At 43.2% G+C, this 12,810-nt stretch overlaps 1 protein-coding gene across 1 annotated transcript in view; it reads right to left on the bottom strand.

Annotated features, from left to right (window-relative positions):
- LOC126997402 (histone-lysine N-methyltransferase 2D-like) overlaps positions 1 to 367 on the bottom strand; it is a 9,650-nt gene extending 9,283 nt beyond the window's left edge. The window contains exon 1 of the mRNA XM_050858471.1: positions 287 to 367. Coding sequence (XP_050714428.1) covers positions 287 to 307 — 21 coding nt within the window. The 5' untranslated portion in view covers positions 308 to 367. The remainder of the gene's footprint in view (positions 1 to 286) is intronic.
- Between the last annotated feature and the right edge of the window lie 12,443 nt (positions 368 to 12,810).

Raw genomic sequence — 12,810 nt, 5'->3', positions numbered from 1 at the left:
GTTGTGCTAGTGCCAAAATGAGGTGTATGCCTAACACAGTGGCATAATGGCGGTTCTGCATCAATAATACTGCGTTGGTGCCAGGATGCAGCACGGGGGTGCCACACACGGGGCGGCGAGTGTTGCACCACGGTGGTGACAGCGCACCGCCCTGCCGCATGCCGCCACCCACGATAACTCATTGACAACTTGTTTGTTTGGGCTATGAGACATCGTTTGAATGTTTCCAGCATTATTTCTTTATACTATGCTTCCTTGAGCTACACGGTGTGGTGTGTGTACCCACCTCAAGCAGCGGGGGAGCCATGGCAGCCCGACAGTAAACCCCGACGCGGCGCCTCCCTGCTGCTGCCGCCCGCCGCGCTGGGCCTTGAGTTTGCCGCCAACGCAGGTAAACAATGTGGTGATTTGTTTTATAATATGTCGTGTGTCTTAAAAATGACAAAATATATTTTAAAATATTTATAATTTTGCTATAGTTTGATATCTTTTACAGTGCGTTAATCAAAAACAAGTTATTATTGAACCTTGTCTTGCTCTTGCTCTTGCTCTTGCTGTACAGGTGACCCGTTGGAGAGTCAGGCCTTCACATCGGCACAACCAGTGTTGCTAGATCGGACAATAACAAATAGTTCGCTGGGCTAACCCGCTACTCTTTGGGACACTTGTGTGTTCTGACTTGGGTCAATCTTAATAAACTGCTTCAATTATATGCATAAATTGAATAGCGGTTTAATATAAACAGTAACACATTTGTTTGCTTAAATGTAGCGCAGCTGCATTTAATATTATTACTGTTATTGCATTTGTTTTACTATTTTAGGAAATCTCTCCCTGTCTCTTCTTCACATATACACATTCTTTCTTTCTTTCTTCTTTTTTTTAATTGTGTGTGTAATTATGAATATTTTTCATATACTACTACTGAATTTTACTATTCGCTAGTGTGAACTGCGTCTGGTTCTGGGCCGCCGCGCCGCCTGGCAACGCTGCGCATCAGCTGTTGGCGGGGCGGGCAGCGAGGCAAACCCAAACCCTGTGAGTGTTCGTTCCTTATTTACCATTTTGTTTGTAAGTGTTTGTCAGTATTTGTCAGTGTTTCTGCGGCACAGGACTCAAAACTGAGCCGGCACGTTTCTGTGATGAGAAAGTTATCATATACGTGTCCTGTGCTCCTGTCTTTGCCAGGTTTGAGGGCCAAATTCTGAACCGACACCTCAGGGCTGGCGGGGTCCACTGTGGTGATGAGAGGGTTATCACGGGTTATGAAGAACACTCAAGAAAATGCTCTATTACACAATATTGCTTAACCTAGGAAAGCCCATGTAGCCTGCTCTATCTTGTGTAGTCAGAATAATTCATATCCTTACCTACATGAGGTCAAAGGTCAATCATGAGTAATGTGCCTAAGAAAGGGTCAAGAAAGTGGAGAGGTTAGCTTGAATGAAAATAAATTCATGGTGATTGTGCATTGTTGCTGTAGTGCTTTTATTTCACAATATACTGCTTACCAGAATTTCACCAGTAAGATTAATTTTACCACCCTCTAGATTGAATGTCATTTTCCACAACTGTGAGAGTAAAATTCAAATCAGTATACAAAAAAATCCCTCAGTTATTTGCTAATTTGATAAAGGGAGAAGGTAGAGTCAATACCTCAAATTACGGACAATTTACAGTTTCACCCAACCAACGATTTTCTTACGTGGTTCATGTTTTTCTGGTGATAGATGTAGTGAATCGCACGATTTTGTACCTCATTTCCGTCGCAAATGTCTACTTTTCGAGTTATGCATATACGCTTTCATGTTATGGTTAAAAGACAAAATTACATGCCCTTTAACTGTAATATGAAGGTGTGTAGGTAAATCTTAAGAATAACGGCTCCTAGCGGGTGCGCATTTAGGGCACAGTGTGTTGGTAATTACAACATTTCTAGCACGTACGACAGGGTTTTGACAAGCGGACAGGCGTGTTTATGTCACAAGGGGTGTATTTTTCCGTGCGGGCTCCTCCCTTTCTTCACCCTGGAGCTCGCAGTCTTATCATCTACCGTATCGACTTAGAAGAAATTGTGAGGCCAGCGTGGAAAAATACACCCCATATAACATAAACACGCCTATCCGCTTGTCAAAACCCCATTGTACGTACTAGAAATGTTGTAATTACCACCACACCATGCCCTAAATGCGCACCCACTAGGAGCCGCTATTCTTAACCCCTTCACTCCGGTGATGCCGACGTCGGCGTCTGACAGTGTCACCGTATGGAAAGGGTTAGTCCTCTTCTAAACCTCTTAATCCTCCTCTAAACCTCTTAAGAGGAAATGGAAGAGGATTAAGAGGAAGATTGAGAGGTTTAGAAGAGGATTAATCATCTTCCATTTCATCTTGACCCTTTCCATACTGTGACGCTGACGTCTGTTTCACAGATGGAAATGGTTAAGATTTACCGGTGTGTATGGTTAGAAACTAAACTATCTTCAGCAAATTTAACATAACCAAAGCTAACCACTACACCCCAGACTGCAACTGCCGCCCTGATTGTCTCCTACACAAGGGCAACACTGGCATGGTTTGATTATAGTTTGTTTAGGATAGGTAAAGTATCTCCATGGTGGAGTGGCTAGTGTACCTAACTACGAATCTGTGGGCCTGGGTTAGAATCCCGACCCGGGGAGTCAGCAATGGATACCTGGAGAAACCTGGGGAAAGTAAACTGTAGTAACCCAGTGTTGCGCTGGCCCTCTGTCCCAGGTCAATGGGTTCTTATCAACCGCAGGCTCAAGGGCCAAAGGGATGTAAATAAGCATCATTGGCATGTGCACTTGATTGTGTATTTTCCCAACTTTATCTTTACCTTTGGATTAGCTTAGTTTCTAACAATGCACCTTCATATTATGATTAAAGGACATGCATTTTTGCTCTTTAACTAAAACATGATGGCATAGGTATGTGGTATTTTGAGGTGGCAGAGCAAAGGTATACATTTACCTTGATATGAAGTGAGGGACCTAGAAGACAGCCACAGGAAGGGCAGACAGCTGGAGAGGCCCTTCAGAAATACTCACGATATTTTAAAAGTTATTGGATTTTTATTTTTCATATTTGTCCTAAATTAACACTTGTCGAGGGAATTCTGATGTGCGTTGATTCAATTTTTAATAAAGAAATTGTGGAAAATTACCTCCTTTCTTAAACCTAGTGTGATCTACCATACAATAAATGAAGAAGCTGTAGTTTCATCGAGTAAGCCTTAAATCCCTGCACTTTGGTTTTGGCCTAAGAGACCAGAAATTCAAATGGTTCATTAGGCTGTTTATGATGAATGCTGCTTCTTGTTTAGGCCATAGTCTGTTAAGTCTGTAAGGTAATTAAATTACGTTTCTTGGGGAGAATGAATGGGATGGAAGTCAGGACTCAGCCTCATAACAATTCTGTCCCATTATATAGAAATACTCAATCAATATTTGGATGCCAATTATAGTTTATGGGACATTAACCAATTAGTCAGCACATCGCAAGTTTTGCTTTGGGCTGAGAATGCAGCCAGCCTTTTAATTGGTGACAGACCTCGTTCCTCATTGCATTTGTTATCACACGAAGCAGCGACTCCGTTGACTGGACTCTCGTCCGTCACCTCGTCACTGACGCTGATATTTGACTCTGTTGTATTGGAGCCTTCCTTCTACCATCATCATTGACTGAAAATCACATGGCTTTGCTCTTGAGGTGTGTCTGACCATTTTTAATACATTAATACCTCAGTTTACGAGTGCCTTACTTTACGAGTGTTTTGATTTACGAGCAAAACCAACAATCACTAAAAATCCCTTGGTTTACAAGTGGTGACTTGGTGTTTGAGCATCCTGTTTGTGCAAGTCGAAGATGTGAGCGTGGGTTCCTTTTGTTCATCGCAAGTTGAGAGGGCTCAGAGCAGAAAACAATGGGAATGGGGTCTCAGTCTGCATTGTACACTCGCAGAGGTAGCGCCCCCCAGTGCTCATATAGTGACCATATTCTCCCATTCGATAATTATGTACCCCCAGAAAACACTTACTCATATTTGGCAGCCATAGTCTCGCATTTAATGAATATCTCCCCTTAGGAAACGCTCTCTAATATGCTCAGTGTATTTCCCTGCCAAAAGTTTTAGCAATCTAATGTAGTATATTACAATCCCAGTTCTCATCTACTTGGTCACCATGTTGATGACATCCTGCAAGCTGACAAAACGTTTCAAACAGAATTGATCGAGTCCTACTGCATGTGATAATGTGTTGCATGCCACCTGTCAGTCTGACCCAATGGAGTCTACTGAATGTGGTGTGACATCAGTGACTTTGACGAGTGCTGGGGGGAGAGATGCGGGGGATGATAGATAACAAAGATAAACCGCAGAGTGGAAGGGAAAAAAAACAAAAGAAAGTATCATGCAGGAAAGAAATTCACCAAATACACGATGCAATATAAGACAAAATAAAGTGAGGTTTTAAACCACCACAGAACCAAAAAAAGGTTTACTAAGGGCTCTGGCACCAAGTAATGTTTCTTATTGTTTTGATTATTTGCTTTTGCTAGGCTTTCTTGCACCAATTAGTCAACAAATGCAAGACTTTATTGTATTAATATGACAGATTGATGAGCTGTGTAGCAATAGTGGGATTGCGTCATAGTTTTTAAATTGAGAGAATAGTGAAAATAGCTGATGTCACTCTTAAAACACAAGTGGCTGAGCGGTCAGCTTGCCGGTGCAGTGATCTGGAAAAATGAGTTCATCTCATTCACTGCTACAAGCTGACCATTTTTAGCCATCGCATAGTATGAAGAGACAACCCACATGGTGTCTTGATGATCTTTTATCAGCCCGGATATTTTTATTTTATTTTTATTTTATATACTTTTTTTTACGTGCCAGCCCATGGCATTGGTAGGCTTTTCTTGAGGGGCCTGGTTGGTGGTCGGCCCCAGCCCGTCATGGCGTAGGCAAGTGTTTTATAGTGGCGTCATCTTTTCTTGGCTCATGCTGCCCCCCGGAGCTCATTCTTGATTCACTTGGATGGTTTCCTCTAGAGTTCAAGTTGATGGGTGGTCTTTAGGATAGCATGTGGGTAGTCTTAGGCCACTTGGCGGTGACTGAAAAATCCCAGGTGCTGGCAGCGGATTCGAACCCGCGCCGTCCAGTACATGGTGAATGCGGGGCCCGCTCGCTAACCACTCAGCCATCGCCTCCCCAAATTCCCCGCCGTCCCCAATTAGCAAAATTCTCTACTCATCCCTTCATGAAAACTCCTGCAGACACTCATTTCAATCCAGCTTTCAGTGGATGAGGGTCTCTCTGTCCTTGCCCTCTCCCCTCTCCTAACAGCACTCTGAGCACTCTACTCTCACCACAGCCTTGATGACTGAAGAGACAGGTTGTTTCACTTGTCAACAGGAATGGCTTCACCCTCGTATACAGCAAGCATGCAAAGAGAAAATAGCAATCACAGGTGGAAGCTGCAACCACAGATTCCCAAGGACTAATGCCAGTTTGGAGGTTGGTTGCCCCTCAAGAGGCTTCTTGCTGCCATGCAGTACGGAGATTGAGGGATTGAGGCTCAACACCACACCTTCCTTCAGGAAGATGTCACCCTTACCAGAAAGTTCTATCTGTGGGGTAGACTTGAAGATTTTTGCCATTGAATGTCTGGGTGGCATCTCTGCAGCAGAAGGATTGCATGAACGATGAACGGGGGGGTGTCCTAACAGGATGTGTTACCCATCTGGCACTGGATACAGTGTTGGAGCATCCAACTGTTGGTACAGTGGAGTAATGCACTTACAATGCTGGTCACTGTTGAAGACTCTCCATCCAAAGTGTCTGGTTGACAATGGGATGCCTCTCAAACTTGTTGGATCTTAGCTCCTTGGGACACTTTACCCATTGGAGGTTTGTGCTGGAGCCTATGTGGTGCTTCTGGTGCTACACAGTTGGCCACCACCAATAGCACTGTTGCCTTGTGAATGAGCTGCACGGGGTGTGCAGTGGTGATCATGTGATGCAGGACTGTATCCTCTTCCTTTGGGTTGGTTGGGAGCACCCTGTGCTTCTGTGCTCAAATTGTGGAAATGTGCATCACTTCCTGAATCACCTGCTCTGTAACCCTCGGGAAGATCCCTGGAAGCAGAACTCTGTCATGGGTTGCTCAGCAGGAAGTGCCTGGGCCTCTGCCTCATCTGCCAGCACCAACTATTCTGCTGATTTTTTTTTTTTTTTTTTTTTTTTTTTTTTTTTAGCTATGAAAATCTTAATTTACACACATCATACCCCGGCGGCCAGGCCCCCTATGAGACTGGGCCCTGGTGCTGAGATACCAGCTCCCCCCCCCCCCTCTCTCTCTCGGGCCCTGGGTTTGAGCCCCACTGCAAGACACTGATAATTTTCAACCATTGTCGAGTGGCAGAAGATTATCTACTTGCTGTCAGATCTTCAGTCAAACTATACTTCAATGACTCAGTCAAGAGGAGCATTAAGGGGCAGTGTGGGCTGAGAAACAGTCATTCAGTAAATCCCACATAAGTCAAATTAATTGAGGGGAGGACCAATCCGAGATAACTGAAAATCTCAGTTATCAGAAGTTTAAAATCCTGTGCCTACGATAGTTATTTTTCACCCTGTATCACTATTAAATAGTAATGTAAAGTACAGTATAGACTTGTAGCTACTGTAAAAGGGCAGCAAAGTAAAAAAGTCGGATTAGAGATATGAGAGATGTGAACGGCAAGGCGGCTGGGTAAACGTTGACTTGTAGAGACTGAGAAATGCTGCTTTTGACACTGGAATTCAAAGAAATTCATCTGATAACTCAAACGTTATCCAATTTATACCGATGGTTAGAAAGTGTTGGAAATATACGAAAGAAATTTGAAAAAAGCACCAGATAATTTGAAGCTTGTTCGACATATTCCTGATATTTGTTTGAAGTATTTTAAGTGTTTGAGATGTTGGAAGTTCGACTTATAACGATCCGACTTAAGGAGTATTTACTGTACAAACCACGGTAGCCCCTTGAAAATAAAATTTGCCTGCACCACTAACATGCTGCTACTGTCCACGTAAAAAAAAAATAATAATAATAATAATAATTAAGTGTCCTTTGATTTTGAAACACAATATTAGTGCAGAAAAGCTTTCTGAACTGATCAATCATAAAAATTGAGATTGATAAGTATTCCTGATAGTGACTAATTTGTTTTTTTGACATGACAAAATTTTTCACAGTTGCCTCATTGCTGAGGTGAGGTCTGTTCAGAAGCAAGACTTAATGATACAAGTTAAGCCATGGGGCAGACAGCACGCAACAGGGTTTAGGTGTGTAGCTGCCACCGCTATAGGGAGAAGAGAAACTGGTCCGGTTGGGTCAAAAACATCAAATTATTGATAATGTTGGTGAAAAGTACAAAAAAAAGTGATGATTTAGGCAAGATTAATGTCAGTGAGGATAAAAAAAGCAGATGACCAGGATGAGAATGGCGACTAATATGATGGTGGTTGTCATTGTGTGCATGTGTGTGTGTGTGGGGGGGGGGGGGACAGTAAAAAAGTGTGTGTGTGTGTGTGTGTGTGTGTGTTTTGTTTGTTGATAGATATTCTCATGTGATGGCAAGAACGAAGTGACGATGGCGGACAATAATGATGGTGGTTGGTGTCGGTTGATGGTGGTGATGGGCTGAGGAGGAGGAGTGGCGTGATGGATGGTCATTACGGGCTGCAATTAACACCGGATGACCTACCTCCGCCCTCACCTGATAGCATCAATGACCCCCCTCACCCCCTCCCTCCCTCCCTTCCCTCCTTCCTCTCCCCTTCCTCCCATTCATTCGCTCACTCCACCTCTTCCCTCGTCACCGCCTTTCACCCCTTCCCGTCACTCTCTTCCACCTGTCTCCTTCCTCTCCTCCTCTTCCTCCTCCTCCTCTTCCTCAGTTCGTTTCATCTCCCTTATTATCACTCTTTTCCTTCCCTTCCTTTCATATCATTCATTATTTATCTCGTTTAAATAGGAAAGCAGAGAGAGAGAGAGAGAGAGAGAGAGAGAGAGAGAGAGAGAGAGAGAGAGAGAGAGAGAGAGAGAGAGAGAGAGAGAGGATAAGATCAACTGATGACAATAGCACTTTTTGTCTAGCTTGGTAATTGTGCCCGGGCTTCCTGCCAGAGGAGGAGGAGGAGGAGGAGGGAGGAGAGTGTCGGGTCAGGGAGGCGTTGCAAGTGTTGAAAGGGGAAATATATAGTGATCTGCATGTTTGTTTGTTTGTGTTTGATTTATGTGTCTGCGTGAGAGAGAGAGAGAGAGAGAGAGAGAGAGAGAGAGAGAGAGAGAGAGAGAGAGAGAGAGAGAGAGAGAGAGAGAGAGAGAGAGAGAGTCATCGTAATTTTCGTGTTTACCGCCTTCACCATCACCACCACCACCTCTTATCAGTTCATTATCACTTCATTCTGGACCATCTGTCATTATTAATCGCTGCATTATACTCTCCTTCCTCCTCTCCTCCTCTTGCTTCTTCTTAATCCACAATACTTTTCTTATGTCCTCCTTGTCCTTTCCTTCTCATCCTTCTTACGTCATCTTCGTTGTATCATTGTCTGCATTTCCCTTCTACTCCGTTCCTCCTTCTTACCTTCCTTTTATCACTGTCTGTATATCCCTTTTACTTGGTTACTTCTTATCACCTTTCGTTAATTACTGTCTACATTTCCCTTCTACTCCATTCCTTCATTTTACCTTCCCTCTTATCACTGTCTTCATTTCCCTTTTGCTTTGTTTCTCCTTTCATCACTTACGTCTGCTTCCTCTTCATTACCATCCTCCTCCCTCCCTCCTTCCCTTCCCTTCCCTTCCTCGTTTTTTTATCCCTCCCGTTTTCTCTTCCTCCCTCCTCCGCCCGTGGCCACGCTCCTTTGCTGGATTGCGGTTCAGTAATATCAGGCTCAGTGAATTATGTGGTGGTGGTGCCTGACAGCCTGTTATATTAATTTGTGTTATTTTATTTGCTTTCTTACTGCTCATTCTTTCGCAGCTCTCCCCTCCTCTCTCCTTTTTCTACGCTTTCTTTTAGTCTTTTCTTTTTAGTTCTTTTATCTGTATTTTTCGCTTTTCTTTGCGTGTTTTTCCTTTTTTCGTTGATTCTTTCTCGGCTTCTTTCTTTCGTTCTTTCTCTCTCATTCTTTTTCTTAATTTTTCGTTGCTTGTATTTTTCCCTTTTTTTGCGCGGTGTGTGTGGTTCGGTGAAGGGGAGGGGGATGGGGGGAGGGCCACTCGTCGATGCTTTCGCTCATAATTAATAACTGCAAAGTGTCATGACTCGTTTTCAGCAATACAAATGCTAACAATTCCTTCGCATATGTAAAAACAAATCTCGTAATTCGCAAAAAGAAAAACAACAACAATTTCCCTTCTCTTGTTTTTTATCGGCTATGACTTGGCAATATAAACTTTATCAACTGCATTCCTTTCCTACTTTCAGACAACCCCATCGTGTTCAGCATGGAATTAAAGACGTATAAACATTTACGACCTTGTTTTTAGCTTCCAGTCGCATTATCTCGTTTATTTTTATTCAGTTTGAACCTTTTTATGAACACAGTCGTAACTCACTATCGCTCTACTGTCCAATGAAGAAGAAACCTGAAGTATTACGCGACTTACTGAGCCTTACTTATATTCATTTTTCATCGTATTGTTATTACTTATTATTATCACATTATTATTATTTTTTACTGGTATTACTATTATCTTTATTGTTTGTGTTGTCAAGTGTTTTTTATTTCTCATTTTTGGGTTGGATTGGGGTCCTGTTTCATTTAATTATTTTATTTTTTTACATAATTTTGACGTTTAAGCTACAGAGGGAATAAGTTAAACGTAGTGTGGCGAGGTCGGTTTCTATATATATAGGATAGTGGTGGCAGGCAGGCTTTCTTTTTTTCTTCTTTTTTGGGGGTCGGTGTGGGGTCCTGCTTCATTTAAATATTTACTTTTATACATAATTTTGATGTTTAAGCTACAGAGGGTACAAGTAAAACGTAGTGTGGCGAGGTCGGTTTCCAGGACGGTGGTGGCGGCAGGTGGGTTTATCATCACCTGTGGGGGGTCGAGGTGTGTTATTAGTGCAGGTGCGGCTCACACATGTTGCTTTCGATTCATCAGCGTCGTCGGCAGTCTCGTGTTTTGTACCATGCACGTTGTTTTCTTTTTAACACCAACGGGGGCAGCTCAGGGGCATAAAGCAAAAAAACAGCAACAATGAAGCCCGCCGACAAAAGAAAAAAGAAGAAAGGCCAGAAAGGGTGTCAGTTTCGGAAGAAGAGGTGTTTGATGCTCTCCTCTGTTGCCAATACACGATTCTTTATAACAGCAACGGAGGCAGCTCTAGGGCAAAAAGCAAAAACAGGAACAGAAAAGCCCGCCAACGCCGCTCCGACAAAAGAAAAAAGAGAAGCCAGAAAGTGTGTCAGTTTCGGAAGAAGAGGTGTTTGATGCTCTCTGTTGCCAATACACGATTCTTTTTTATAACACTAACGGAGACCGCTCTATGGCAAAACAGCAACAGAAAAGCCCGCTAGACGCTGCTCCGAGAAAAGAAAAAGGAACGAGAGGTCAGAAGAGAGGTGTTTTGATACTCTCCTCTGTTGCCAATACCTTTCAATTTAAAACAGTATTGCTAGTAGTGAGCGGGTCATGTATAGAACAACAAGAAAAAAAAATCAAATGTTAAGGATAGCTTTGATAGGGATGTTAGTGTTGCTGAAGAAAAAAGTGCATAATGCCATATTTTATTACACTAAGTCATTGTTGCCTGTGCCATATGATTCCGGATGTCAGTGTCTCCTCCCCGCCCTCTTCCCCCCTCCCCCCCGTGTCAGGCTGCAGCCGTTGACCTGGCGGGCTAGGGCTGCAGACACATGACTCATCACCTGTGTTCTAACGCTCTGGGGTGTCCCGCGCTTTGCTTCCGTATAACACCTTCCCCCTCCCCCCTTCCCCCCCCTGCCTCCCCCTTCTGTATACCACGTCCCTCGCTCCCTCCTCTCACCCTCCTTCCCCATTATTCCTCCCATTCATCTCGTCTGTCACCCCCCTCACCTTCATCACTTCCCCCAAAATCCCTTCACCTCCCATTACCCTGTTCTCCTCCTCCTTCCACTCATCTCCCGTCGCACTCCTTACTCTACTTCTTATCTTCCATCAACCCCTCTCCTCTCCTTCCCCTCACCTATCATCCCCCCTCAGCATCCATCACCCTGCTCCTCCCCCTCCCTCTTCGTTCCCCAAACCTTCCCCCTACCTTTTATCACTCTCAGCATCCATTCCCCCCTTCCCCCTCCTTTCTCAAACCTTTTCCTCATCACCTATCACCCCTTGAGCATTCATTAACCTGATTTCCCCTCTTCACTACCCTTTCCCCTTCCCCAAACCTTCCCCTCACCTTATATCTCCCCCTAAGCATTCATTACCCTGCTTCCCCTTCGCTTTCCTTCCATACCCCCCTTCCCTCTCCTTCCCCAAACCATCTCACCCATCACCCTCCTCAGCATCCATCACCTTGCTCTCCCCTCCTCACCTTACATCATCTACCCTTCCCTTCCCCCTATCTCAACTCCCTTCCATCCTCCCTTCCCCTCCCCTCCTTTCCTCCCTCCCCCGCCGTCCTTCCTCCCATTCACGTGTCTGTACAGCTACTCGGAAGGGGATATGATCACAGGGAGGTGCAAGGGGCGTTAGGTGGGCGTGGGCTCTGGCCGGCGGAAGACGCAGGTGCTATGACAGTAATTAGCGGCCCTGGTACGTATTGTCTCGCATCCGGTGTCGCCAGCCCCGCCCCTCCGTTTGGGCGGCACCGGTGAGGGTGTCATGTGGACGGGGTGGGTCAGGGAAGTCATCACGTACAGAGGTGTATGTATGGCGGGAGGTGCGCTGACGGGTATATGGGCGTTAGGTGTATGCTGTTTGGGAAGGGTGAGTGGGTTAAGGATGAGGGGTTGTGAAGTAGTGTGTGTGCTGATGGGTATATGGACGTTAAGGTGTATGCTGTTGGGTGAGGGTGAGAGGGTTAGGAGTTAAGGGGTTGGAAAGTTATGTATGTTGGGAGGTGCACTGAGGTGTAGATGGGGGTTAAGGTGTTTGGTGTGTAATATGTATAGTGTATAGTGAATAGTGATGGAGTGTGGGCGTGGGTCAGGGTGAGAGGGTTAAGGGTCATATTCTCAGACGCTTTCGGCTCTCACTACAATTATTTCCAAAGGCCGAAAAGGTTCATCGGGTTCTCATGACTTTTCACTTTAGTAGTTTAGAACAGTGGTTCCCAAACCAGGGGGAGCACACCCGGGCGTGTGCTGGATACAAGGGAGGCGTGATTCCGTCTGCCAAAAATTGCAGTTTTGCAAGAAATAAACACACACATATATATATATATATATATATATATATATATATATATATATATATATATATATATATATATATATATATATATATATATATATATATATATATATATATATATATATATATATATATATATATATATATATATATATATATATATATATATATATATATATATATATATATATATATATATATATATATATATATATATATATATATATATATATATATATATATATATATATATATATATATATATATATATATATATATATATATATATATATATATATATATATATATATATATATATATATATATATATATATATATATATATATATATATATATATATATATATATATATATATATATACATA

This window comes from Eriocheir sinensis, chromosome 12 (assembly GCF_024679095.1).
Source record: "Eriocheir sinensis breed Jianghai 21 chromosome 12, ASM2467909v1, whole genome shotgun sequence".
NCBI classification, from domain to species: domain Eukaryota; kingdom Metazoa; phylum Arthropoda; class Malacostraca; order Decapoda; family Varunidae; genus Eriocheir; species Eriocheir sinensis.
The sequence above is the reverse complement of the archived record's forward strand: the minus strand, read 5'-3'. Positions and strand labels throughout refer to the sequence as shown.